The sequence below is a fragment of the Sebastes umbrosus genome, chromosome 20, assembly GCF_015220745.1.
Source record: "Sebastes umbrosus isolate fSebUmb1 chromosome 20, fSebUmb1.pri, whole genome shotgun sequence".
Taxonomy (NCBI): Eukaryota; Metazoa; Chordata; class Actinopteri; order Perciformes; family Sebastidae; genus Sebastes; species Sebastes umbrosus.
In genome coordinates this window covers 5,291,757-5,319,219 of record NC_051288.1, presented here as the reverse complement: position 1 = coordinate 5,319,219, position 27,463 = coordinate 5,291,757, and the positions used below count along the sequence as shown (strand labels likewise).

The 27,463-nt window shown below is 41.5% G+C and overlaps 1 protein-coding gene across 2 annotated transcripts; it reads right to left on the bottom strand.

Annotated features, from left to right (window-relative positions):
* Window positions 1-3,566: 3,566 nt before the first annotated feature.
* Window positions 3,567-26,065, bottom strand: vstm4b (V-set and transmembrane domain containing 4b). Of its 2 annotated transcripts, XM_037755959.1 has the most exons (8): window positions 25,827-26,047; window positions 22,792-23,199; window positions 10,751-10,804; window positions 10,395-10,502; window positions 9,947-9,980; window positions 9,716-9,840; window positions 8,233-8,297; window positions 3,567-6,811 (listed from the first exon to the last, which is right to left on the bottom strand). In XM_037755959.1, exons 1-8 carry the CDS (start codon window positions 25,876-25,878, stop codon window positions 6,686-6,688), a joined length of 972 nt encoding a protein of 323 aa, XP_037611887.1. In that variant the 5' UTR covers window positions 25,879-26,047; the 3' UTR covers window positions 3,567-6,685. The 2 variants fall into 2 exon arrangements, with proteins under 2 accessions (XP_037611887.1, XP_037611888.1); XM_037755960.1 differs by lacking the exon at window positions 10,395-10,502 and having other exon boundaries at window positions 25,827-26,065.
* Window positions 26,066-27,463: the final 1,398 nt, after the last annotated feature.

Genomic DNA, 27,463 nt, shown 5'->3' with positions numbered 1-27,463 from the left:
ATGATGGCATGCAACGAGCGCAGACACACGTAAGCTTTAACAATAGGTCTTGTTTGGCTGTTCTACCGGTGACATCAGTTGTTTCTTTTTAAGGGAGCGTCTGTGAAGCCTGCTGTGTTGTGCTCAGACAGGAAACTATCAGTCTGTCCCACACTTCCAAGCCTTTGTACAAATATGGAAGTCCTTTACCTCTTTTTCTCCTCCCAGCCCAGTCGCCAGGAAAAAATGTTGGCATTGTATGTTTCTGCAAACCACGGATATGTTGAATGTGGACGTTTTTTGCCTTCAGTCAGAGCAAGTGACGTAGTATATCGTACGATCGTTATTGAAAGTTACGTTCATGAAAGTTTCGTGGTATGAAAGTTACGTGGCATAATAAAGAGTATAACAAGCGAGACAGTCCACTCAGGGTGGGTGATGGATGGGTCAAACAAACACAGGACTTTCACCCAGGAGACCGCTGTTTGCGCCCCGTGTGAAATCAAAAGTGAACGTTGACTTTACGATTGTTATGTAATGTTGTTACGCTTGTTACGTAACGTTGCATGAGAAAGTCCGAGATTGGCTACGTTGTTACGCTACGTTGTTACGCTACGTTACGTTGTTACGCTACGTTGTTACATTATTGTTTTAACACAAACCATGATGTTTTTTCTAACCTTAACCAAGTAGTTGTGTTGCCTGAACCCCGAGACCCACTGGATCCCGACCGACTTTACTGCCTTTCAGAGGCTGTAGCAGGTTCAGTTTCAGAGCTAGAGTGAAGGTACAGATATCAGATGAAACTACAAAACCTAAGAATCTCTTGGCAACAACCATGTCATGCTAGCTTGTCGAGAAAGAGGCTAAATAACGCTCCAAAGTTAGTAATGCTCTAAATTTTGTCAAAGAAAAACTGGCATGGCCATTTTCAAATGGATCCCTTGACATCTGACCTCAAGATACAAAATAAGGAGGTTTCTGAGCAGTTTCCAGAACAGAAGTGCATGCCATTTACAGTACTGTTGACCTACTCTCTCCCCCTAAAGACCACCTGTACCCCCTAAAAAAGACAAAAACGGGTCTATTGTGGGTCTCAGAGGGTTAACCAAACCGATTGTTTCACAACGTTAACCATGTGGCATTGTGCGTTTCTGCAAGCATGATACAAGGCTGATATGAAACATATTTTTGTTTCAGAAACGTCAATATTCAATGTATCACTTGGTTTGCAGAAACGTGCAATGCCATCATTTTTTCTGGCAACTGGGTTGCTCCTCCTTATACTTCCTTCCCTTTCCAACAATCCCGCCCACTTAAACATTTAGAATTTATTTACCTTACTGATCATATTTTATTGTTATTGAACCACTTCCGTTCAAACCACGTCATCTACTGACTTGTCCTTTTGTCAACTCCATGTGTTTTCTTTGTGGGTGAGACATTTTCATAAGACCTCTGGGGTTCCTTTTGTCCCACGCACGCAGTGCACTTCCTCTCTCTTTTCCTTTCGAAAATAATTTGGAGCTTGCAAGTAAACTAGACCTAACGTTTAAATCTCCCCCTCTCTCATTACAGCGCCTCCACCACCACAAGAGGAGCTGACACCCATCCAGGCTGCTAACGGCTGCGCCCCTCTCATGTCTCCTCTTTATGTCAACATGGAGGTGAAAAATGACTGGAACAGGGCAAACATAGCTTTGATCACAGTATAGATATTGTTTTAACTGATGACTAACAATCAATGCATATTAATAGCATGTGGAAGCTTGGAGATCACAGTTTTTTTTTTAATCTCTTGCTGTAGAGTTCAAGGCCGAAAGTGCAAATACGCTTTAATCCAATCCATTAGATCCATCCAATTATTTTTATTGGTTGAACTACAACCATACATCTTTCATGGAGTTAATGGGACATGGTGCAAGCAGCGTCCAAGCCATATTATATAACTATAGAACGAGCTTTCTTTGACCAAGAGAAGAGCCAGGCTGCTGCTTTTAAACCTACTAGAAAGATAATCAAATTTATGACAATTAAATATTTTTTTTATGAGGTGTGCCTGACAGAGAATATCCCAAGTGCCAATTTGAACAATTCTAAAGAGAAAAACAGTCTAATTTTTGCCATGCTAAATCATTTCCACATACTAAAATAATGGTGTAACCGGCAGGTTAAACATACACGGCCACTTCAGTCCCTCACATTCACATTCATAGACTGTATATAAGAAGTGGATGTGGTCACTGTGATGTCACCCATTGCTTTGCTGACTACGGTATTGAATCCTCAAGTTCAGCATTTTGGCCGTCGCCATCTTGTTTTTTTGGAACCAGAAGTGACACAAAAGGGTGGAGCTAAGTACAACCGAAAGCTGAATGAGGCATTGTTAGGCGTCCACGATGTTACAATTAACTTTAATGAACCGAAAACACACTGTAAAAGGATTAAAGTTATAATTCGAAAACGTGGCAAACTCACAGAACGGACCACGCCGTGGTAGCGACCTGTCAATCACAAGGTAGCCCCGTCCTAAAGCATCCCCTGCTTTACGGTCTAAATGGGACCATAATTTACTAAATGAACATCATGCTGTATTGAAGAAGACTTGAAACTAGCGATTGAGACCATAAACTCATGTTTACAATGTTTACTGAGGGAATAAATCAAGTGAAATGTAGGGTCATTTTCTCATAAACTTCTATACGATCAGACTTCTTTTTGCAATCAGAGGAGTCGCCCCCTGCTGGCTATTAGAAAGATTGCAAGTTTAAGGCACTTCAGCATTGGCTTCACTTTTCAGAACTGGAGGTTGCCGCCTGTGCACAAAACAGTCAATTCAAGTAATTGGAAACCTGATCCTCCTCTTCTGTTGCTGCAGTGGTGTCCCCGCTTGTTTCCTGGTAAAGGTACTGAATATTGCGTGAGTTATAGTATGATGTTGCTGTTTTGTTTGATAATTCAGGTCACTAAGTTTGAAATACATTTCAGACTGATATTCCTGTGCGGTACGTACAAGGCGTGCTAAATGTGCCCTCAGCAAAGGCTTGGTAGGTACGATAGCAGGTGGGGGAAAGCATTGTTAAATTTCCTGTTCGCTTAATCACTATGTAACTTGAATATTATGCCCTGGACCTCGTTCACCAGGCTTGGAGATTTGGAGGTTCAGTTTGATGCTCAGATATTCACGGCCAAACTACGAACAGACTGGTTTTGTTGCTTAAACATATCCGCAACCATTTCACAGTAACAACATGGCGTTAAATGACACACAAAACGCCTGTTCACGTCGTTAAATCGTGGTGTATAAATGACAAGCGAAAAGCTTAAAATGCATTATCATGAGTTACTACTTACTTAAATGTCGTCCTATTTATTTGGGATTTATTTGGGTTGAATTTGACTTCACGCCAAAGGTAACGCAAACAAGTTCACTCAAATATTGGTTGGGACAATTCTGTCCTCCCAATGGGACCCTAACCCTAACCCAATGGGACATGCAAACCTACGCTTTTGGGCAGACCAATATCGCCATCCAAAGAGCAACACCGCTAGCATGGTTAAAAACACCTTTTCTGGCAGCAAACTGCTCACATCCACTTTTATATTTATTCCACTTACTGATACACACTACTGTACAGATGAAAGGTACAAAACGAACAAGAGAAGAAAATGCTGGAATGTTGATGAATGCAGAGGTCAGTGGTGGGCAGGGAAAAGGAAAGGAGAGAGGGGGAGGCACAATTCACACACATGGTTCTAGTTAGTGGACTCCCATTAAGGACAATGTGGTCTGGAAGGAACTTTACATTTCACAGTCTAAGGGCATTTTTAAGACACTTCTGCCCGCCACTGAAAGGTCACTTTCACTCATTTTATACAGTAGGCTATATGGATAATACACACTGTGCAACTGAAATACATCGGCTACATAAAGAGAACAGTGGAAAATTGGAATGGTCACAAATGGAGGTTGATAGTGGTTTGAATTTAAATGTAATATATAGGCAGGGGAACAGAGAATGTCCAAGTCCACAACCACCAACCTTGCTGTTAAAATGGGTTATAAATTTGCGGTCTTGTACTGTATTTGTTGGGTTTTTAAGTGTCACCTGGCTGGCAGCCATATTGGAAGTCAGCTTAACTGCTGATTGAAGGTACAACATACATTTGACTTTCTCAGCATTTTCAAACAGACATAGATAACATCTGTCTGTTTGAGACTCTTTCACTACACCAATCCAATAAATGTCACGTGAAGCCTATATCAGCTATTAGCTAGCTAATAGTTAGCTATGTAAGCGGCTAACCTTGCTACATAGTTTACTACATAACTCTAAATACCACAAATAATATTCAATTTGCAGAAGAGTCAAATCATTTTACTCAAGTGACTACATAGCCTACTCTCGAACTACTGATTAGCCGATAAGTAGCTGGTTTAGCTAACGTTTGACGAAAACGGGGCCAAATATGGACTTCAGCAGGCATGCAGCGGAAAGTGAGACTTGTATTTGTGAAGGGCTCCATCTGCACGGATAACTTCACATAAGATAGTGGAAGTCTTGGGGGAAGGGAGGGATCCGGTGCCTTTGTGTCTGGGTTTCAAGTTCACTGTTTAAAAAAACTCTCCTTTGCTTTTCCACTCCTGAATCCAGAGGATCATTAAATGGAAAAAGAGGCCTAAGCACTTTCACACTCGGATTCACGGAAAAGTGAGAAAGCAAGGAGACCGTACGAAGGTATTTGGGATCACAGCCGATATGGCTCCTGGCTCTTATCTCATCTCAAACAGCAAAATTGCCTTAAGATTTGAAGTATGACTTATATTAATGTGACATAGTTCAAACACTGGTTTGTCCCTGTTTGTAGATCAGGTGTCCCAATTGTTTGCAGCCATTTGGATTTATAGTATGTGCCTTAATTTTAAGCCTACGAGGGTGTTTAGCCGACATGTAACTCCACCCTATACAGTATATGGTTGTGTGTGTGTCGCTAACAGCCTGTTAAGTTGATGTTGGCACCAGATGAAAGGGCTCACATGCTCTCACGTACTTGCCTATGGGGGGGATGTCGGGGGGCTAATTGCTACTTTCATATCAACTCTGTGGAGTTGTGGTCATTATAAATTGCAGTCGGACACACAGAAACACACTGAACACAGATGTGAGGCAGATAATGCTGGGAACACACTAGAAGTAAATCACATTTGAAAAGGCATTGCTTCCTATACATATAAACGGATGTCTTGAACTTACTTTGTCTCTCCTTCATAAATCTGTTGATGGGGTTTCCCATAATTCACTGTGTAAGTGAGTTTAACTGGCTTACTTAGGCAATGTCAAAGACTTAAGAAAGTTAAAGGAACCAATATACAGTATATCGCTTGACATTTTGTTGCATACACATTGAGCCTTTTTGTATTTTCTTTTTTTAAATGTCTCTAAAATAAGGTGCATTTATGAATTTAAAGGAATAGTTAGACATTTTTGGGAAAAACTGTAGCTTAGATGAGAAGAGCCATATCATGCCTGTACATTAAGCATGAAGCAAGGGCCGGGAGGCGACTATAGCTTAGCTTGGGAAAGTCCCGAAGACTGCAAGATGGGCTAAACAGCTAGCCTCATTTTCTCCTAACTAACATTTGTTTTATCCATACACATACATAAATGTAAACACAACAATTTGTGGGTTTACAGGGAGTTGCGTACGTACATTTCTTTTAATGGCAAACAGGGGCGAAGCTAGGCATTGTAAACATTTGGGGCTCAGCCCAAACCTCGGAGGTCCGGGGGCCCTAGCCCGGGGAGCCTGCATCCTATTTCGTATGTAATTGTTCTCGAACTGTCTGCATCATTCTGAAACCATAACACAATAAATGTTGAGGATGAAAAATGTTCACCTCAGGGAAGGGATTTGGCTCCACCCCTAATAGCAAACAACAACTGGGAGCAGTTTGTCAATAAACAGTTACAGCACGTAATAATTAAGAAAGTCATGTTAGTCATGTTAGCCAGCTAGCCAGTCCCAGGCTAGCCGTTTTCCCAAGCCTCCACTCTTTATGCTAAGCTAAGCTAATCACCTCTTGGTTCTAGCTCCATACTTGACGCACCAACATGAAAGCGATATAAATTGCCTTATCTAACCCTTGGCACGAAAGCAGATAAGCATTCCCCAAAATGTCTAATTATTTCTTTTAAATAGACCATAAAGAAATGGCAACATTACTCTCATTAGATGGTAGCAAAGCAATATCTCCCATCAACTCACCCTAGAGTAAAATTGACTCTCAATGGGTGTAATAACCACACACCACAGGACTTAAACCTGCTGATATCGGGTTGCAACCTGTTTGATGGGAGGGCTCTAATCAGCCTGCAAATTCTCCAATCTCCCCTCCAATTGTCACGATGGACACATCTGGTCTAAATCAGTTCTAGTCTTCTATTGTGTTCCCAGTTTAAGCTACACAGGATTCAAACGTGGGTGCAAAAAATCTAAATGAAATACTCCAGTCCACAAAACATTCCCTTTTGCATTATAAAAGGAAGTTATATCAAATAACATATAAAATCATATGTACAATTGTGTCATAATTGTGAGACACTACACATGTTGCCCTTCTCAAACCATTTGAATACAAAATAATACAGACTATAAATAGACAATACTTTTTACATAAGGCACAGTTACTAGTGGTGTGTTCCTCTCATAGCTGCTGCTCCTCAAACAGTATCTGAGCGTACACGGTGCCGCTACATGACGCCTTGGTTTCCGGAATTGGCCTCACCAGATCCAGCTCTGCGTAGGTCAGATTCTCCTCCACTATCTTCGGCTGGAGATGGAGGAGGAAAATAATGATGGAGGAGAGGGGGAGAGGGAGGTGACAAGGGAGGGAAGTGGTATCAGTGGTTAGAAAACGAGCAGGGAGGTTGAGAGAGATTTTTATGTAGAACTCCATCATTAATCTTAAGCTTGAGATTTCTGTCAGTGTATGAATACACACAAGACATATTTTAAACTGAGTTAAATGCTAAACAGCAGTTTGCAGGCAAAGGAAGCACAAAGTTTGATGTTTTTCTCTCTCCTTTGTTTCCCTCTGCTTAACAGCATTGGTTTGGTAAATTTGAGAAGGCTGCGTGTGGACATCACCTTACAGGACTCTTGGGTTGAGGTTGTCAAAAATGACCTCTTGCCGCATTCTGTGCCATTAAAATGCTAAGTTGCCACAGAGTCACTTCATTCCAGTGACAATTTAAACCCAATTAAACCTGGGTTATGTGGCACATTTTATGACATTTTTTGGTACTTTTGATTACAGGCATTCCTGTCCAACCCGGTCTCACGGGAAGGCGTATGAATGACATAACATTGCTAGGACATTCCGTGTGTCATGTAGACGCATTTTAGACTTTTTGTGCGTCATTTGTACGCCATGCAACAAAACTACGGTAACGTCAGCAGTTAGGTTTAGGCAACTAAACCACTTAGTTGGGTTTAAAATAAGTACGTAAACTAAGTGAAATACGTACGGAAACAACATGACATAAGTATAGAAAACATCACTACAAAACACGTGACAAACGGCACTAACCTAACTTACAAAGCAAACACTGACTACATAACTTACAAAGCAAAACACTGACTAACATAACTTACAAAGCAAAACACTGAGAAACATAACTTACAAAGCAAAACACCAACTAACATAACTTACAAAGCAAAACACTGAGAAACATAACTTACAAAGCAAAATGCTGGCCTCGAACACTGGTGTCCTGGTTGAAAGACCTGTGTTTGTTGGACCCATCCTCACTGTGTATTCTACGTCACCAGCTTTGAGTCTAGCATTTTCACGTGGATGCGTTACGATACATTGGCTTCAGTACAGACTACATGGCGTACAAATGACACGCCAAGAGCAAGAACGCCGTTCTCGCTGCACGTTAAAAGCATTGCTAATTACGTCATTCATACGGCTTTTTCGTGTCACACGCTGGTTGCTCTCCATTATATCTGGCACAATAACAATGATAGCCTGTCACTATGAATGCCTTGCTTTGTAAGTTGCTATGTTAGTTTAAGGAAAAAGGCACCAATGCATGTGTACTCTTTTTCTTCAAAGTGATATATGCCACACACATGTAGGGTAAAAACAGGAGAAAATGATTGCTGGGTAGATACCTGATCATTTGGCAACAACAAAGAATGATGATTAAGGTAAACAATGTATAAAAAGGCACGCATAGAACTCACCAACACTATTTTCCTTGGTTGTGGTTTTAAAAGTTTGGGTTTCCGTGTTTTGTCTCCAATGGGAGCTGCAGGGACAAAACAAAAGTCAGTGGTTTTGCAGAGATCTGTTTAGCAAATATAATGTATATATGTACTAGTCTAACAAGAACCAGACCTCTCCATTTATAATCACAAACATGCGCTCCCCTTCACATAGTGTCTAGACAGATAGTTCTGAGTATGTTCCAAGGCCCTTACTGGTTCTAATATTCAAAATTCATTCAAAGTATTTGGTCTTCTGAGTGGAATACAGAAGAACCATTCACTTTGTTGGCTTAAAGTTGCACTAGTCTGCATTTTATATTAACAATGGATCAAATAAATGTGAGAGGGATCGCCTCTAGACGAACCCAAGAAGAATTATCACCCGACCCTGTAGTCCCTCTCAGCACTACAGCGGTTTACATCTTTCAGCTCAATGTTTTGGTATTATAGCCCGCAATTTAAAGGAATAGTTTTTCATTTTGGGAAATACACTTATTCAGATTAACACCACTCTTGTGTTTATATGAAGTTAAAGCCACTAGCCGATTAGCTTAGCTTAGCTTAGCATGAAGACTGGAAACAGTGAAAAACAGATAAGTAACAAAGTCCACCTACCAACACCTCCAAAGCTCTAATTAATATGTTACACCGTATCCATACAACTACGACAACACAGCTATTGTTGTGTTTACAAGGCCCCAAGTGGCCAAAACATCCGTCTAACAATTAAAATTGTTCTTAAAAGTGACATCAGTTGCACAATAGAGCAACAATTATCAGTCCTAAAACACTTCAATCCCCCCCGTAGTATTTCCTTTCCAACACAGTTCTCACTAGATTTTTAAAACATCAACAGTGAGTTCAATTCAATTCAATTTCAGTTCAATTTATTTTTTATATAGCATCAAATCATAACAGAAGTTATCTCGAGACACTTTTCATATAGAGCAGGTCTAGACCATACTCTATAATTTAGATACCCAACAAGAGAACCCCCATGAGCAAGCATTCTTATACGACAAAGGCAAGGAAAAACTCCCCTTTAACTGGTAGAAACCAGGTTCTGGATGGGCGGCCGTCTGCCTCGACCGGTTGGGTTTTGACGATCATTAAGATGGTACTTAACTCAAAATAACTTTCAAAATGTTTTTTTGCTTTCAGTGAAAAAAACATGATGTGTTACATTCCACATGCTACCTCATAACTCAAGATTTTATATGTAGACGGGGCGGATGTTGACCTCAAATGCCAGCACAAAATTCATGTTTGGAAAGCCAAGCAGAACAAAATGAACCAAGAGTAAACCTCAGTTTGGACTGATGCTCGTGCTCAGCTATTTCTGCTGCTGTTCCTCACTGACAACAATGAGCTGCAGGGATTATTTGCTGCTGCGAAAATATCAAACCTGGAGGGATGTCCAATAGTACCTACGACAAAACCGTAGGAGACACTTGTTTACCTTTTGCTGGTATCTCTGGTGGTATCTCCTCTTGGTAATCTCTGCTCCTTTTCTTCCTGTACCTCCTCTCCTTCTTAGGCAGAGCAGGAGACACATTGACCATACTGGTGACGGTCTCTCCTGAGCTGGAGTGAGACCAGATTACCAGAGGTTCAGTGCAGTTAAGAACATTTGAGTATTCGTTAACTTTTAATGGCTATGTGTGAGGCTGTGTCGCCCAAAAAATCGTACCTGTTCTGATGGCTTTTGACCAAGAGGTAATTATCTGCAGAGATAGAACACATTTAGAAACATAATAACTGGTTAGGAGACAAAGGTTATTGTACTTTAGCAACCTTCTAATCTCTACACAAAGTTGAGTTTGTGTAGGGGTTCTTACATCGGAAGAAAGAAGAGGAGTTCGACAGAAAACGATAGAAGGAATCATAGAAACAGGACAACGGAGAAAATGGAGACATCAGAGCCAGATTGATAAAGGTCAAAGGTCAGTGGAGAGTTATCTTGGGTCATGTCTAGAAGGTAACCCAAAAGTTGTGAAACTGTCGCAAAATGGTTAAGGTTAGTCATCGACCTTGAATGATTAAGGTCGTGATAGGTCGTCGGGTAGCGAGTCTCGCAAGTTTTCACAATTTGTGGGTTACCTTCTAGACCAAACCGTTATCTTGATTTTGCTGCTAACCTTTTAACCTCTGCTTCCTCTGTATGAACTGGCAGGTTACGGTCACCGTGAACATGCACATACACAGCAAACCCACTGAGCAGATCAGCACTGCACACAGGTACACATCTGAAACACAAAAATATGTATACACACACACACACACACATCAGCCTCATGCCTTGGCTATATACACAAAAATCAGAAGGAAAAAAAAAAGTACATGTTTTGCTGAGCTATTTAAGGCACTGTACTATATCCTTTGGGTTGGGCTATTTTTGCCTGCCAGTCCACCACAAACACACACACACACACACACACACACACACACACAAACACACACACACACTTAACACACTGAAAATATGATGACTTACCTTCAAACAAGCTCCACAGGCTCTCTTTGGCCTTGGTGGTCGGTAGGACGTGCACTACATGGAGAAAGGAAGAGAGACAGAGAGAGAGAAGAGAAGTATGTTAAATCCACAGTCATCACTGTGGCCTCCCTGCCGCCTGATTACACGCTGGCTACAGTTTAAATAAAGCTAATTGTAGGAAGACAACGAGCCAAGGTTGGCCTCCTCCCTGCCTGATCCCTTCTCTGAATCACGCTGTCCTGAGGGCTCGACCTTAACCTTGGTGGGATGAATTAATGCAAACAGTTGGTTTTGAGGGTGAGGGGTAAACTTTCACCTCACATCCACCCTTGCTCTGACCGTCACCCTCTCTTTTGACCTTAACAACTGTTTCAAGTTCTTTAGTGTCGTATGCACAACAATTACAGAGAAGCAGTCGTTGGCAATGAAAATCTTGGATCTCAGGCTCCCTCCAACAATGCTCATCAAATTTGTATAAAACAACAACAAAAACGAAAAAAAAAGAAAATCATGCAAGTAAAGTCAAAATGAGAATATAAGACATAAAACAGCACAAGTTAAAACATAGGGCTAAAATATAAACATGAATAAAATAAAAAAGATTGTGACAGTATTGCAAATGAATAAACTTAATGTAAACAGGAATGTAGTAAAAGTATATGTATAATGAAAATATATTTGTTAGGGCTGTCAAAGTTAGCGCGTTAACGCAAATTCATTCATTTCACTAATTTCTTTAACACATTAACGCAATCGATCTTTTGGAGGGTGTAGCAGGCTCAGTTTTAAAGCGAGCTCTAGTTTGTGACCCGGCAGCCATGTTGAGATCAGTTGAGGAAATACCAAGCACCGCCCACCAGCCGGAGCAAAACTTTCTCATTTTACAGCTAAACAGTACACTACAAGATGTTTCTGACAACATATGAGGAGAGAAATAGGCATTACAGTAACAGAATATTTATTCATATTTGATCAACACTGCCTTATTTGACCACTTGATCGGCGTTCGCGAGAGCTTGACAGCTGCCTCCGTTGAATGAACAACCAATAGGAACACTCTCTCTCTGAAATGACTTGTGGTTTTTTAAAGCCTGAAAACAGAGCCATGAGGAGGTGCAGAAGTCTAGTTATCTCTCAGAACACTTGAATTACAATATGCTGAAAGATTATTATGTAATTTTTGCCCAATGATGCCGAAAACATTCTGCCTACTGCAGGTTTAAGATTACCGACGCTACCTTTAAACTGCTTGACAGACCTGCCACGCCTAATTACTGTATGAGCAGCACTGACAGGACAATCAGTATTTGAGGGAGGGATTTAGCAAAGTCAGTGCAGACAAAACTTTAAAGTGCACACCATAACGAGAACTAAGAGAAGCTCATTAAAATGGATGTGACTTAAATAGTCTTTTCAGCGAACCATATCTTATATAGTTATGGCTTACTGGACACCCCAAAAAATGAAATACTGTATGAGCACCAGTGGGGAATCAAAGGCCTGTGAATGCCGCCTTAATCTGTGTAATGAGAATCCCAGCTATGTGCTGCTAGTGTCCAAAATTGCTGAGAAAATATGTTTCCCATACTCAACCTGAAATCTCGCCCCACACAGTCACTCATTTCCCCACCCCGTGTGACCACAGTAGTCTTAACACCGCTGTACTCTTGCTGAGCTGGTGGTAGGAAGCTCGTGAAGTGACACCCACCAGGCCATCTTGAAATACCCCAAACCACCAAAGGCTGACGACAGGCAGGCTCGCCACGCCGGCTCGCCACGCCGCCTGGAGACTTTCCCACAGGCAGACTGGCTGTGCTGCTGACTGACTGGCAAACTTGCTATGAGCGCATGCTTCAGATGATTCAAAAACTGCATTGACACAGTAGGAGTGGGTTCTCCCTGCATGCATCGATCCTGCATTAGTGCTTCAGACAATTCTTTGTGTTCAAAACTAGAGGATCAAATCCTAAAACTCTAAAAACTAAAGTGCAAATCCACCATGTCTTTCAACTCAGTTGGTTTGGACCAAGGTGCTTGAAATTTTCACCTTGTTTCAATACTTTCCTCAGTCCTTTTCTCTAGACTGTTGGTTGAAGGCTTTTATGGACCAAACAGTCCTCAAACTGTTCACTGTAAGGAAGATACCTTTCGGTCCCCATCTGTGAAACCGCTAACCCTACACTGACCATATGTGACCTACATTCTACTGTTTGGAAGCACCAGCCTCAGTCACTTTTAAAGGCATATAGACAAAATATAACTTGTTGTTGATTATTAGTTTCTTTTTTTTTGCCAAATATTTACTTTGTAGATATGAGATGGTTTGCAGTTTAAATGGTTTAGGGCTGTGCTTAAATCAAAATGTGTGGTGAAAAAACACAGATTAGCCTCTCAGATTTACTCGCCAAGTCGACTTGATGCTTTAACTTTCAAAGATTGCCAGCAATGAAAAATAGAAATCAAAATGACGCGGACAAAAGAAGATGAAATGCCATAATAATCGCAAAGACGTAGCTTGGTTTGCTGGCCAAGTAGCAGTTGACAGCAAATGTAAGTCAACACTGGAGAAAGAAATGGACAAAAAGTCTGAGATTTGTTTTCTTTGTTGCTGATTAAGCTATCCTAGTTAATAAGATGGACATAGTGTTTATTTCCTGGAGATTAAAGCTACAGTTGGTAACTATAATAAAAAACCTTTTGTCATATTTGCTCAATCTGTCACTATTTCCTGACAGTAGTACATGCAACAGATAATCTGTGAAAAAAATCAGATTTCTCTGCCTCCTCCTAGTGCTCCTAATGGCATTTGCAAGATTTCACTGCACCCAAACAAAAACAACCAATCAGAGCCAAGGATTCTCTCAAGCCGCCCACAGATGATCAGCGATAAAATCACTCTGTGCTGGCTACGCCATTGTTGTCCTATGGGGAGAGCATTGCCGGTCGACTAGGCGGAAGCGATACCCTATACGTGACCACCGAGCCAGCGAGCGCTGCGCAAAAAGTTAAAATTGTTTCAACTTTGACCTTGTTGCCGCTGACCTTTCAAAGCGCAATCAATGAGATAACAGCTGCAACTGTTGTTGTTGCCTAGAAACAGTGAATGGCGTTCCTTGCGCACTTTTCGATGACATATTATACCTGCATTGCGCTTTGCATCCGCAAGGCTCTGCGCCGTACCTCAAAAGTTTGCTCTGGGCAGTAGGTTACTGGGTTTTGGCTTGACTGTTTTCAACATGGCCGCCGGGTCAAAAACGTTTTCATCTTACAGCTGAACGGTACACTAGAATATGTTTCTGAAAACATTTTGAGGTGAGAAATAAGCATTACAGTAACAGAATCTTGATTCATATTTGATCAGCGCTTCCTAGTTTGACAGTTTGATAGGCATTCACAGGCTTCACAAGCAGTGATTGACAGCTGTTTCAGAGACCCCTCGGCTCTGATTGGTTGTTTTTCTTTGGGCACGATGGAATTTTGCAGATACCATTAAGAGCACTAAAAAGAGGAAGAGGAACATCATATTTTCACATAATATCTGTCCCATGTACTACTCTCAGGATATAGTGACAGTTTGATCAAATATGACAAAAAGCTATTTTTATTAAAGTAACCAACTGTAGCTTTAACTACAAAAGCTATTTACTGTACATGAGCTATTTTTCCTGAACACAAATTAGATATTTTGTTAAGAATATCAAAGGCAAAAGTCACTCGGAGTAAAGTTTCTCAAATGTGTTAGCTTCCGGCAGGTGTTTGTAACAATGAATGGTACTCGTAAGCGGTCTACTTTAGGTCGTTTGGTTGTTATGTTATTGGCAAAGCTTGTATCATTGTCCATGAAAATCTTAAAACCACCAGTGAATATTAGTAGTATCAGTGGTAAAACTAGAGCAAATGCATTGGTGCATGGCACAAACACTGCAATCGCTGCACAGTTTCTGGGTGAGATAATATTTCAAACAAGACTTTCTCCCACTTGTTTGAAATGGCAGGCGATTTAATTCTAAGACCCGCCCTTCCTTCACAACGAATTATTCACGGCATAAATCTCGATAACATCTATGACGTGTGTGGTGTTTCTGCCTCAGGTTCTGTGCAGCCCTGTCAGTGTGGCAGTTGTACGTGTTGGAATAATCAGAAACGGGATAAATCTGGTGCACTGTGTGCCATAAAACTGACTTTTATCCTCATCTAGAAAAATGGCTTCTTTTTTAAAGCAACTTTTGAATGGCTGAGGACTGCATCGGACTACAGTGGAAACATTCAAACACGTTACTTTTTGTTCATCAGAGTCACAGAGTTGCATTCATTTCCTGACTGTGTTTCAGATTCGTGGCTCTTTTTTGTGCCCCAACAGACCCAAAGCTGTAAACATCAATACACAGACGAGTACTGGAGTGAATAATGATCCTCTGTGTCTTTGCCATCCACTGAGTCAGTCACTGCTCTGATTCACTGTATTATAAATGACTAGGGATGAATGTAAGTACACAGCGACGTTGTGTGTCTTAACAAAGCTTTGAATAATTCACCCTTTAACTTCCTGCTATCTTTTGTATCTTCTCTTCTGAGAATTAGCATCTTTCAGTACATTTGCTGTGTCCCTATTATGTTGGTAAACATAGGCCTATTTTATTGGACTCTGAGATGTTTGTGACCCTAGAACTGCGATATTTCAGATTTTCTTTCCTTTGAAGCTGCCAATACAATACCCAGAGTTCTATGTTCTAGCTATACTTATACCAAACCCATGCCACATCTGTGTAGCTCATGGAAGTACCCAGGGTCGGCTTAAGGCATGGGCCATATAGGTAGTCGCCTAGGGCGCCACCTTCATGGGGCGCTGGTCTCCCTCTAAAAATAATTAAATAATAATATAAAAAAATATATAAAATGATGGTAGGCACCCTTCCTCATTTTCTGCATTGAGGTAACAAATGAACAAATAACTGGATAACCCTGTAACTATTTCTCACACTTTTTCATCTGCCCAACCGCACTTATTTGTTAATAAAAGTGTAAATTGTAGTGAAACTGACTAAACACTTTTAAGCCAACAATATCAGGGACCAATTGTTTATTTATATTATAATAAATACAGTTATTTATGAAAAATTTGTGATGTCTGATGTTTGTTGTGGTTTACGGGGCTAGGGTTCAACCACCCAGAACCCTAACCCTAGAGCGGCTCCACTGCCTATGGGGGGGCTCCAAATCCAGATTTCGTCTAAAAAGGACTAGAGCTGGCCCTGGAAGCACCGTTGTTAACTTGCAGTCGCCCACATGTGTTATAGAAATACCTACGAGTTCAGTTTGTTTATGCCAAGAGGAGGCTGTGTCCACACGATGCTCTGCCCTCAAACCCTGTGACCTCTCTGGTTGTGTTTATTACAGCAGTAGTAAGTAGAGTAATGGGAGTTTTGTGTGATTGTGGAAACACCTGGTCACCTAATGTTATCCGACCGCAGGAATTCCATCACTTTGACGTCACAAAGACACACACTTGTGCACATAAAGTCTCAGTCGCCTGCTGTTTCTCATATGAAGTGGCGGAGACCAGCAACAATGGTCCCAGAGGGGTTTTAACCCCTCAGATGTGTAGCTGACGTTTATCATAGCTGTCAACCGTTGGTGTGGATACTGGGAAGGAATACCCCTGACTGCTGGTCTGCTGGGCAGAAATAGTTTCCAGTCTTGTTAGAGCTTTGGCCTGTCCATTACTACTCAATCTAGATCCCGGACAGTGTTCTGCATTAGGAACTCATTAGTCATATGGTGACTTACAAAATTGAATAGTTAAAGGTGCTAAATGCGAGATTGGGAGCATTTCTATTGCCTCCGCACGACGCTCAACATGGTGACGACTGAGCCAGCGGCTCTTGGCTAATGGTGCTAATAGTGCGAATAGTGAAATGAACGGCAACACTGCTGACAGAGCTAACAGTGTTAACCTAGGGGGAAACTGCAGGGTGGGTTCTACGCTTCCACAACAGCACCGTCGGTTTGGACGGCCTTATCTGCCTAAACTGTCGTATGAGCGCAGTGCAGAGATTTCCCTGAATTTTATAGATTTAAATGTATTTAAAGGTTTATGGACAGCCTGAATGACAAACTGGGGGTATGGAGTTTGAAAGATGTGGGCATTTACCCGGCATCAAGTGTCTGATAAAAGGATGCTATTCAGTTGCATTATGGGAAATGTAGGATCCAGCATTTTTTGGAGCTAAACTCAAACTCAAACTCCGTACAAGCTTAAAGTCTGAATATCTTGGGCTGAGCTGCTTCGATCTTGACTATTCCTTTTGTAAATCTGTCTCTCACAAGTTCTCCAACTTTATGGAAGTATTATGCTAAATTGGTAGATTGCACCTTTAAACTGATTTTAAGTTGGGTTTAACGTCCCCTACCAACCAAAAACTGCTGTACTTCTCGCTCCAAGCAGACACCATTCACCAAAATGTATTCCTATCTTTCTTAATATTCAAAATAAACTTAAATAAATAGATTTTCAGAACCAGATTCTGGTGATTCAAATTTGGATTTGTAACAGGAATTGTAAACATGCGCGTCCATATGGTAAAAATACAGCCTTTGATCAAATTTGATGGCATAAGCAGCAAAGTAGGGTTGTTACTAGAAAATAAATCTAAATCCATAAATAACCAATGTAATATCCAAATTGCAAGAGGCTGTGAAGCTGTGTTTGGAGGTAGTCTCAACAATCTGATGAACAAGGGAGGTATTTTGGGCTTCCTCTCACTCCTGTTGTGTAATGAAAAATAAATTCAGTTTTATTTTTGGCATGTATTGCCATTCATGTCATAATTGCAGTATTCATTCAAAAATGTCGCTGTAGGCCTCTTTATTAATATCTCTGAAACCACAATGGACCGGCGCTTCCTTGGATGAAAATAGCCCTCTCCACATCCTTGACCACGAAAGGTTAAGAGCCAGACACAAGCCACATGCCAACTCGACTGTCACTGCAGACAAACATTCAAACATTAGCTTCCTCGGCACAACTATCTCTTGTTCCAATTCTGCTGAGTCTCTCTGGACTCTGTCTGTGCTACTTTTGGGAGGGAAACTCCATGTCCAGGCCAATGTCAACAGCTCTCGGTAGGGACCGCGTGTCTGCCCGGGCCCACACTTGGCTGTGGACACCCCGAAAGTCACAGCCTGTAGGAACACTTCCATGGAAAATGTGGTGAGCAACGTCTAGTGTTGTTGAACACTGACAGTAGGCACTACAGCAATGAGCTTAAATAATATGAACTGTCTTTATATTGTTGCAAGAATGGCATTTCGTGATGCACTCATTCCTTAGATAAACCACTTAACATCACTAAAAACTATTTCACATTAATGCTTCTCCAACTGCTTCCTATTTTAACACAACACTATCTGGACCTAAAGCCATTTCATGAAGCATTTCTGCATTTGCTCCTCTAAATGCTTGGTATTTCTTTCTGTGGGAAAAAGCTATCAGAACTTGACACATTTCCAGTCTGTTACGAGTAAATCAAAGAAAATTTTGATTAGCATTAGCATCACCATTCAGAAAAACCCAAACTTCATTAACAAAAGCAAACACAGAAGAGTACATCCCACTCCTGTAGACACGGGACAAGCAATTGACTGTCGTGTTAAACCCATAGTCTGTATATTTAGATGGACGACGTGTCCCCACTTCCTCCCACTGTACAGAAATGAAAATATCCCAATATCAAAATATCTTGGCTACCATCTTGCGCTTTTGACATCATTTGGAGCTAGAGTCTGTTTAGTAGTGTTTTCGTCTTTGAACTTTAACCCTTTCTCAGTGTATTTTCAGTTCATGAAAGTTAATTATAACCTTTTTGGTTGACTGAAAATGTCTTATTAAGCATTCGGTTGCACTTATCTCCACCCTCACTTCTGGTTGCAAAAAAACAATATGGCGACGGCCAAAAACCAAGATGGTGACAGTCAAATACCAAGATGTCGACGACAAAAATGCTGAACTCAAGGCTTTGAAACGGCAGTCCACAAAACAATGGGTGATGTCACGGTGACTACGCCCACACAGTCTATGGGCTAAACCCCTCTCCTGAATTGTGATTGTCCAATCATATCTTAGCATCTGTAACTAGTCACGGCATGTCTGTCAAGATTTTAATTTGTCTTTATTTCTAGCCTTTCCAAAACCACAAACACGAGCAAAAGTGTAATGGATGAATTAAATAGTGTGTTTTTCTGCTCTATCATAAGCTGCACATTAGCATGTCCGGCTAACTAGCCTCTAGGCTATCATCGACGACTTGCACACCCAAGAACGTGTAGTATTTCCCGACTTTGTGGAAGCCATTGTGCTATCAGAGCAGCTGCTGCTTTTTAATCTGATCTAATCTTTTACAACATCATGTGTGTAGCCATCACGTGTAGGCCTATATTTAAGACCCCTTGTACAAGCTTCTGATTTGAAAACGAGTCAGCTGGAAACCCTGGAAGTTCAGCTTGAGATAATGTTTTCATCCTAATCAGGGAGCTAACGTTAGCTAAATTAGCTAGGTAGCTACAACTGATAAAATCTACTGGCCGGCCAATTGATGCTTGCTGGCGATGAATCAGAGACCTGCTCACCTCTGTCTGAAATTGATGGCCCGTTGTTTCAAAAAATACAAAAACAAAAAATGGTATGGTAAATCTGTCATTATTATTGTTGCAAATTGCATATTTCTTTGCGAGCACAGAAAGCTTGACAGACGCAAAGGAAAAAATGACAAAGCGTTTTAAGTGTGTTTCTGGTTTTATGAAAGTGAAGGGATTTCTGGCAGTATCTGGTACCAATGGATTTGTCATCCATTCCGTTGTGTGAACGACTCATGTGCCAGCGGTGGCATTGAAACCTCACACTCCCTCTGCTCTTTCTCCAAGGTCTACTCCGTCAAAGCCGCAACTTATTGCGATGGAGGATCCTTTTATCTCCAGATTTGCTCCTAACCAATGACATTTCCCCTCCCAAATCAAAAGCAGGACAGTGCTTTTGCTCCGTGAACCCACTTCACTGCCTCTTCAGCCAGATGGCTTGCATCATCCAGTTGTGGTAAGAGAAACTGCTACTACTTGAGATGCAGAACTGCTCCTCTAAAATAAATAGTTTTTCTGCTATCTTCAGTGTATTTTTATCACATTCACTCCTTCACAGTCATATTTTTGAGGTCTAAATTACTGAGAGGGAGAGCTAACAGGGCATCCATGATGTTTGTCAGAAACAGATTCATGTGTTCACAGCTGGGAGCTGCCCAATAGCAGTCACAGTTTTCTTCTGCTGGCTGTAGAAGAGCTCTGCAGACAAACCTGGCATCTGCGTCAAACTGTTTGCGGTCTTACTATTATCAAAACAGCATTTGTCATTGCTTCTGTTGTGGTTTCAGAAGTAGCTGTCAAGTCTCCGCCCTACAGCATCAAAAGCAGTGATGTCACTGTATGAGAAACTGGGCTACAGCTACTGGTTTCTGCTACCAAGAGTGAATTGGAGCAGCCCAATGCCAGAAGCTCCCCACCTCTCTTTGGCCCAGGACCCCAATTTTAGTACTAATTCCACTCACTTAAAATGAAGACGTTTCTTTGCTATTGGACATTTTATAAATGACGGACAGGACCCTTAATGAACTACAATCAAGGCTATGCTACTTGAGAGCCCTTAAGCACAGTAGCTTGACAGTCATTAGAACTCACCATGTCTAAAATTATAATGTCTAATTTGCATATTGGGAAACTCTTCATCAGTCATCCAAGTTTGGGAAACAATGTCCTTGTGTGTAGGATTTAGGGGGGCCTATTGGCAGAAATGAATGATTGAATTCATTAATTCATTATGTTCATGCTCATTCACATGAACTCTCACTCATCTTCAACCGCTTATCCGGGGTCGGGTCGCGGGGGCAACAGCTCCAGCAGGGGACCCCAAACTTCCCTTTCCCGGGCCACATTAGCCAGCTCTGACTGGGGGATCCCGAGGCGTTCCCAGGCCAGTGTGGAGATATAATCTCTCCACCTAGTCCTGGGTCTTCCCCGTGGTCTCCTCCCAGCTGGTCGTGCCTGGAACACCTCCCTAGGGAGGCGCCCAGGGGGCATCCTTACCATATGCCCGAACCACCTCAGCTGGCTCCTTTCAACACAAAGGAGTAGCGGCTCTACTCCGAGTCCCTCACGGATGACTGAGCTTCTCACCCTATCTCTAAGGGAGACGCCAGCCACCCTCCTGAGAAAACCCATTTCGGCCGCTTGTACCTGCAATCTAGTTCTTTCGGTCATGACCCAGCCCTCATGACCATAGGTGAGAGTAGGAACGAAGATTGACCGGTAGATCGAGAGCTTTGCCTTCCGGCTCAGCTCTCTTTTCATCACAACGGTGCGGTAAAGCGAATGCAATACTGCCCCCGCTGCTCCTATTCTCCAGTCAATCTCACGTTCCAGTCCCCTCACTCGCGAACAAGACCCCGAGGTACTTGAACTCCTTCACTTGGGGCAACATGAACGGAAGAAAGAAAATAACTCTGGATTTGGCTATTAGTGCATTTTACAAATTTTAGGACGTAATAAATAAATAATTAAATAAGGGCTATTCAAGTGGTCATACTGGGAAGTTGATTTACCTCAAAAATAATTATCCGCTGATTTACAGACATCTCTTTCCCAATGTAAGTCTATGGGAAAAAGTATTTTTGGGCCCAATGGCATCACGTGACGGACACGGAAGTTGTAATTCCAATTGTTTGGCCACTATGAAAATTTGCTTCAAGGCCCGGAGCTCTTTTTGGGAGCTTGGCAAGTCCTCTTCACGAAGCCTGCCATGTTGCACCGCCATGTTTCTACAGTAGCCCAGAAAGGATAAACAGTTGGTTGCTGCTTAATGCGACTACATCCTACTGGTATTTACGGATATTTTAAGGACTAAATAGATGTTTGATAACAGATAGCTAGAAATTAACAGCATCTAATAATTAGTTCAGAGATATCTGTGAATCTGTACTGCATGATGATGAATCATTCCTGACTCTGAAGCAACTGCTAAATGGCACATACCAATAACCAATACGTCATCATTATGTGCATACATATTAGGGCTGTTTATTGGCAAGAATCTGACGATATGAAACGTATCATGATACAGGGGTAACGATTCAATATATTGCGATACAGTAAGCAAGGCAATATATTGAGATTTTTAGGAAAACTGTAATAGTATTAAGAACACACCAGAAACACACCACATTAGAAAAGGCAAAATAACAAATTCATACAATGTGCGAAAAACTGCATGGTTTTTGCCCCAAACTACATGGGATTATCATAAAGTGGGTATGTCTGTAAAGGGGAGACTCTTGGGTTTCCATAGAACCCATTTTCATTCACATATTTTGAGGTCAGAGGCCAAGGAGCGCTGTGTGACCCTATGTTAGTTTTTCCTTGTCAAGATTTAGCATAATTGGAGTGTTATTTTGCCTCCTTCGCGACAAGCTAGTACGACATGGCTGGTACCAATGGATTAATTTCTAGTTTCATATGGTCCCAGTACCTTCACCCTAACTTTAAAACTGAGCTCGTTACAACCCCCAAAAGATTGAATAGCGCCTAGGCTTGACGGCAGGCCGTTGGAATTTTAAGAGGTTGATTAAAAATCGATAGTGTTTTGGAGAATCAATGCAATATTTCACAACATATTATATATATATATATAAAAATACAATTTGTGTTCGATTTAGCTTAGTATCGAATCAGATTTTTGGCTAAACCTGGCTAGATACACTGTCAAACTGCTTTGCGTGCATTTAGAGGACTTCCATTGGTCTGAACCACTGCAAAATATGTGTGTTTGGCACCATTCTTGTCTGGCTTCAATGTGGACTCCACTAAAATGGTCTTGTCCTCAACGATTTATCTGCAGCACAACAAATGTGAAGCAGGGCGATGCTCACACAGTGCTTGCTTGGTAAATCTTCCAGTGATAAGAAAAGCACAGGAAAAACTAAAACAGTAAGTCCAGCCCTCACCTCTGAGCTCAGTAGCGGCGGTGCAGTTCGTCGAGGCTTTCCAGCGGTCCTGGTGCTTTTTAAACTCCTGCACCCGGCACATGTAGAGCCCCCGGTCCCCCTCGGACACGTTCAAGATGTCCAGGTCAAATATCTTCCCCTGCTTCACCACCGTCAGCTTCAGTTTGGGCCATGTGAAACTTTTTGTGTAGTTGCCATAGAAACGGGCTTTCCTCATGTTGACGCGGGCGATGAGGAGCTCGTCTTCAGGCCGGTCCGTGCCCTCTGGCAGAAAGGTCCATTTCACCACTGGTAAAGCAGCGTTGCGGCGCCGCTGGGATACGACACAGGAGAGTGTGATGTTTTCACCCTCCTGTGCCACCGTGAAGGGGGAAGGGATGATGGTGACGTTGATGGCCAAACACAAATCTGGAAGAGATTTATACAAGTTATTTTAGAACCATTTGGAGCAGCATGTAGTATAAAGATGTCTGGATGTGTTTGGATGACCGATGACTATCTGATAATATCCAATCCCTTACAAGCAGAACAAGATGTCAGAGAAGTGGATGCAGGTTGTGTCTTAACAAAACCCATGTGAAGAAGCCATGCTCCTTCTTGTTTTGACTGCATGTTGGTTACAGCAACCCTTTGATTTTGACAGGGTTGAGGCATCTCTCTAAACACATTCAGCTGTTTCCTGTCTTGCCATTGTTTTGTCCATACCACAGACGGTTAAATACACTGTAAGAGCTGAAACTAAAATAGAACACTTTATCTACTTTGTTTGGATTGTTATTTAGTTGTTCCAACGTAAAACTCACTGACTTAACTGAGAAAGGTTCTGTGTAGTCATCTTGAGACTACACAGTTCTCAAGATGACTACTCAGCAGTACAGTCATTCTGCTTATGACACACAGCCTTATCAATACTGCTTTTTCTGTAATTTTAGAAGCTACATTTAGACCAGTATCATTCGTTAATTTTTCATTAGAAATCGTATAAATAGCACGACATTTCCGTGCGTCATGATAACGCATTTTAGGCATTTCGTGTGTCATTTATACGCTACTGGCTTAACATTGCGAAATGGCTTTTCGCGTTTTTTACTGCCACGTTGTTATTGTGAAACGGTCGCGGTTACAGTATGTTTAGGTAACAAAACTATGGTATCGGCCGCAGTTAGGTTTAGGCAACTAAACCATTTTTACTTCTTTACTTTCACGTTAGGTTTAGGAAAAATATCATGGTTGGGCTTAGAATAGCTATGTTAGTAAAATACATACAGAAACAACATAACATAAGTACGAAAAACATGTCACAAACATCACCAACATAACCTGAAATTACTCAACAGCACTTTGGGACACGAACACCGCGTTTGCATTGCAGTCATTACAGATTACATGGGGTACACATGACACGCCAAAAGCAACAAAGCCGTTGTTATTGCACGCAAAATGACAATTTCAAACTGGTATTACATAATACCAGCTTATTATTTTAAACCTCAAGTTGAACATATGGCAATGTAATGGCTCTAAATGTGATTATTTGGAATTTTTAATTGATTCAACTTTAAAAAACTGATTAATCTAATTTAATAAATAGCAAATAATAACAAATGTAATATTAAATATTACAAAAATGTCATTAAATCTGATTGACATTTTACAGTGTAAGATGCTGTGGTCCAAGCACTATAATATTTGTCTGAGGTTAAAAGCAAGTTTTAGGAGTTTTCATAGCAATACGGAAATCACAGTTTAAACACGTCAATGATTCTTGACCATGGAAACAGCAGTTGACCAAACTACCTCAAGGTCCACTTTTACTTTTGATGATATCACAGACAGCAGATGACATTTGCTCAGTTGTCATGAAACTGGATATGTTCAAACTTGATATTATTTTCATTATCTGTCAACAATTTGTCAACTATTCTTTTCAGGGTAAAAAATTATCTGGTCATTTCGACTGTTCAGTGTTTTAGTCGACATGGACGGGAAGTCCTAAAAGTGCTCAGAAAAAGTCAAAGATAGGTCATCCTGTCATGGGATTAAGTTTGGTATTCACTATATATTCATGCAGTTCAAATCAGTTGACTCACTATACAATTAACAAGAATGCGAGGAAATGTTTCTCATGAACTTTTCCCTAAAATAAAAAAAGTACTGGTATGATTTGGTATGTATTACAAGTGCCTAAAGCCTGACTTGAAAAAGGAGCATGAAAGAATAACAATCAACCCAACAAATATGGTGAAAGTTTGTTGCTCAAATAAAAGCTATATTTCATATTTAAATCCATACAGTCTACATTTCTAATTTGGTCATTGTTGCTCAACAGACTTCTTTCCGTCACGCTGACAGACGTGTTGTTTTTGGCATGTTACGACATACGTTGCATGAATATTGAGGAACAAACTTTACTGCTGCATGACAATATATCATCACACATCACGTTTTCCCAACCTTGCGCAATTCGTTATAATAATGCCCACTTTCCACGACACACAAACATTTTACTGTCACACAGCTCAGATGCTTTCAGCTCAGCACGTAATTAAAGTCAGTGCTTTTTACAGTTTTGTCTTTCATTTAGTTTTGAGTGACAGAACAAAACAAGGAAAATATAGTTGAGTGGCTGAAAAGTGTTGTTTTGTTTCAATTAAATAATCTGTTTTGACAGAAGATCACTGAAATGACCATAAATTAATGTAGATGTGAAACTAAAAGCTGTGTTTTACTTTGACAACCACACATTTTCAGTTTTTGGAATTCTCTCTCATTCCTGCAAACACAAGCAACTTTTATAAACTTGCTATTTTTTCTCACCAACATACCCCTGAAATCTTACTAGAACTATCTTTATTTCAGCAGAAACTGGAAAGAAGTTTTAGTTAACAGACCATCTTATCTACAAAAACTATCTTTCTCCAACTCCTAACCCATCATCCTCTCTGATTTTCTGCAAAACTTCTCTGAAAAATAGTGGAACACATTTTGTCTCCACCACATCCACTTTGGCATGAAGCAAAATAAACTTTTCCTACCTCCAAGCAGTGCTCGAGTCAGGAGAGCGAAGACCACAGAGGAGATCTTCATTTTCCACTTCTGCAGCCTCCATAAACTCCCAGTTAAATGCCTCTGAAGAAAAGAAGCCCCAGGTTTCCTCCTCCTCCTCTTCTTCTTTTTTTCTCCTCCAGCTGAGGAGTGTAATATGAAACATTGGACGCTCTGTTTCTACTCAGAACCTCCCTCCGCCCCTCCCCCCCCCCATGTCACACACAGTGAAAACACATTTGGCCGGCTCACGTGCACGCGCACAAACACATATATGCACAGAAACAGACAGGTGAGCATGTGCGAGGACGCGCACACACACACACACACACAGTCGTGTTTTCATGACTTTTGAGGGCATTACATTGATTTACATTAATTTCCTGGAGACTTACCCTAACCCTAACTGTAATTGCCTAATCCTAACCCTTACCCTAACCTTAACCTAACCTTGCCTTAACCTTACCCTAACCCTAAACCAAGTCCTCACTCTAAAATATAATGATATACGTTATGGGGACGTGCATTTTGTCCCCATTTGGTAGGCGAGTCTCCACAATGTGACCGTGTAAACAGGTTTATGTCCTCACAACGTGGGTAATACACATACACGCACACGCGCACGCACGCACGCACGCACGCACGCACGCACGCACGCACGCACGCACGCACGCACGCACGCACGCACGCACGCACGCACGCACGCACGCACGCACACACACACACACACACACACACACACACACACACACACACACACACACACACACACACACACACACACACACACACACACACACACACACACACACAACCTCTGCTTCTGGCGAGTGAGTGGGAAATGTAATTTCCTGTGCAGGACGGAGGGGAGGGGAGGGGTGTGTTGTTGAGATTGACGCCGAACAAATCACACTTCCAGCTGTGGAGGACAGCAGGCTCAGACCAACAACGTCAGGGCTTTTATTTTGGAATACACACACATATGCTGACACGGGGGGGAGGGGGTGGTGCAGTCTGTGTGTGGGCATCTTTGTGGCGAATGAAATGATGGAGAAGAACAGTACATGAAGATTAATTCTGCATTTAAAGTCACTAAAGTATCCCAGAGTTCCCTCAAGTGTTAAACTGGTGTGGTCGCTCATCCTGCTTTCAAAATTGATCCTCAAACCCCCCTATTATTCAAATCATCTATCTCCCCTCCTCTCTTGTCTCATGTAACAGGATCCCACAGTGAATCAGTCTGTCAGCTCAGGGTTCTTGAGACACTTTGCTGGCTTTTATCAAACCTCAGAGAGCAGCACTGTGAGGATCTGGGACACTTTTGATTTATAGATAATAAAGGAGACGGCCTGCGGGGCCGCGTAAGTGCTTCTAGTCTGGCGACAGTTTGACGAACATGGCTGTTCCCGTGATAAAGAAGTCTCCACTTTACCGAAGCTCTATAACCTTCGGCATTCAGTGCAAAATGTGGTGTGGGATTCACCAAATCAGGGCTCGAAACACAGAGTAGGACTCCTTGCTCATGCATTTTTTTCCTGCTTCTTATCAGTTCTGTAGATAGACTTTCCCTTGAAGCTAGGGTTGGTAATCTTAAGAAACTAGCAAGACTACGCTAGCTTTTACAATT

What these genes read in the sequence shown, in the direction of transcription:
- vstm4b (XM_037755959.1), bottom strand. Translation starts at nt 25,878, where the DNA reads ATGAAGATCTCCTCTGTGGTCTTCGCTCTCCTGACTCGAGCACTGCTT. An exon ending in GTCAAAAGCCATCAGAACAG is followed by an intron (nt 9,841 to 9,946) that starts GTACGATTTTTT and finishes GTCTCACTCCAG; the next exon opens with CTCAGGAGAGACCGTCACCA. An exon ending in AACCAAGGAAAATAGTGTTG is followed by an intron (nt 6,812 to 8,232) that starts GTGAGTTCTATG and finishes CTCCATCTCCAG; the next exon opens with CCGAAGATAGTGGAGGAGAA.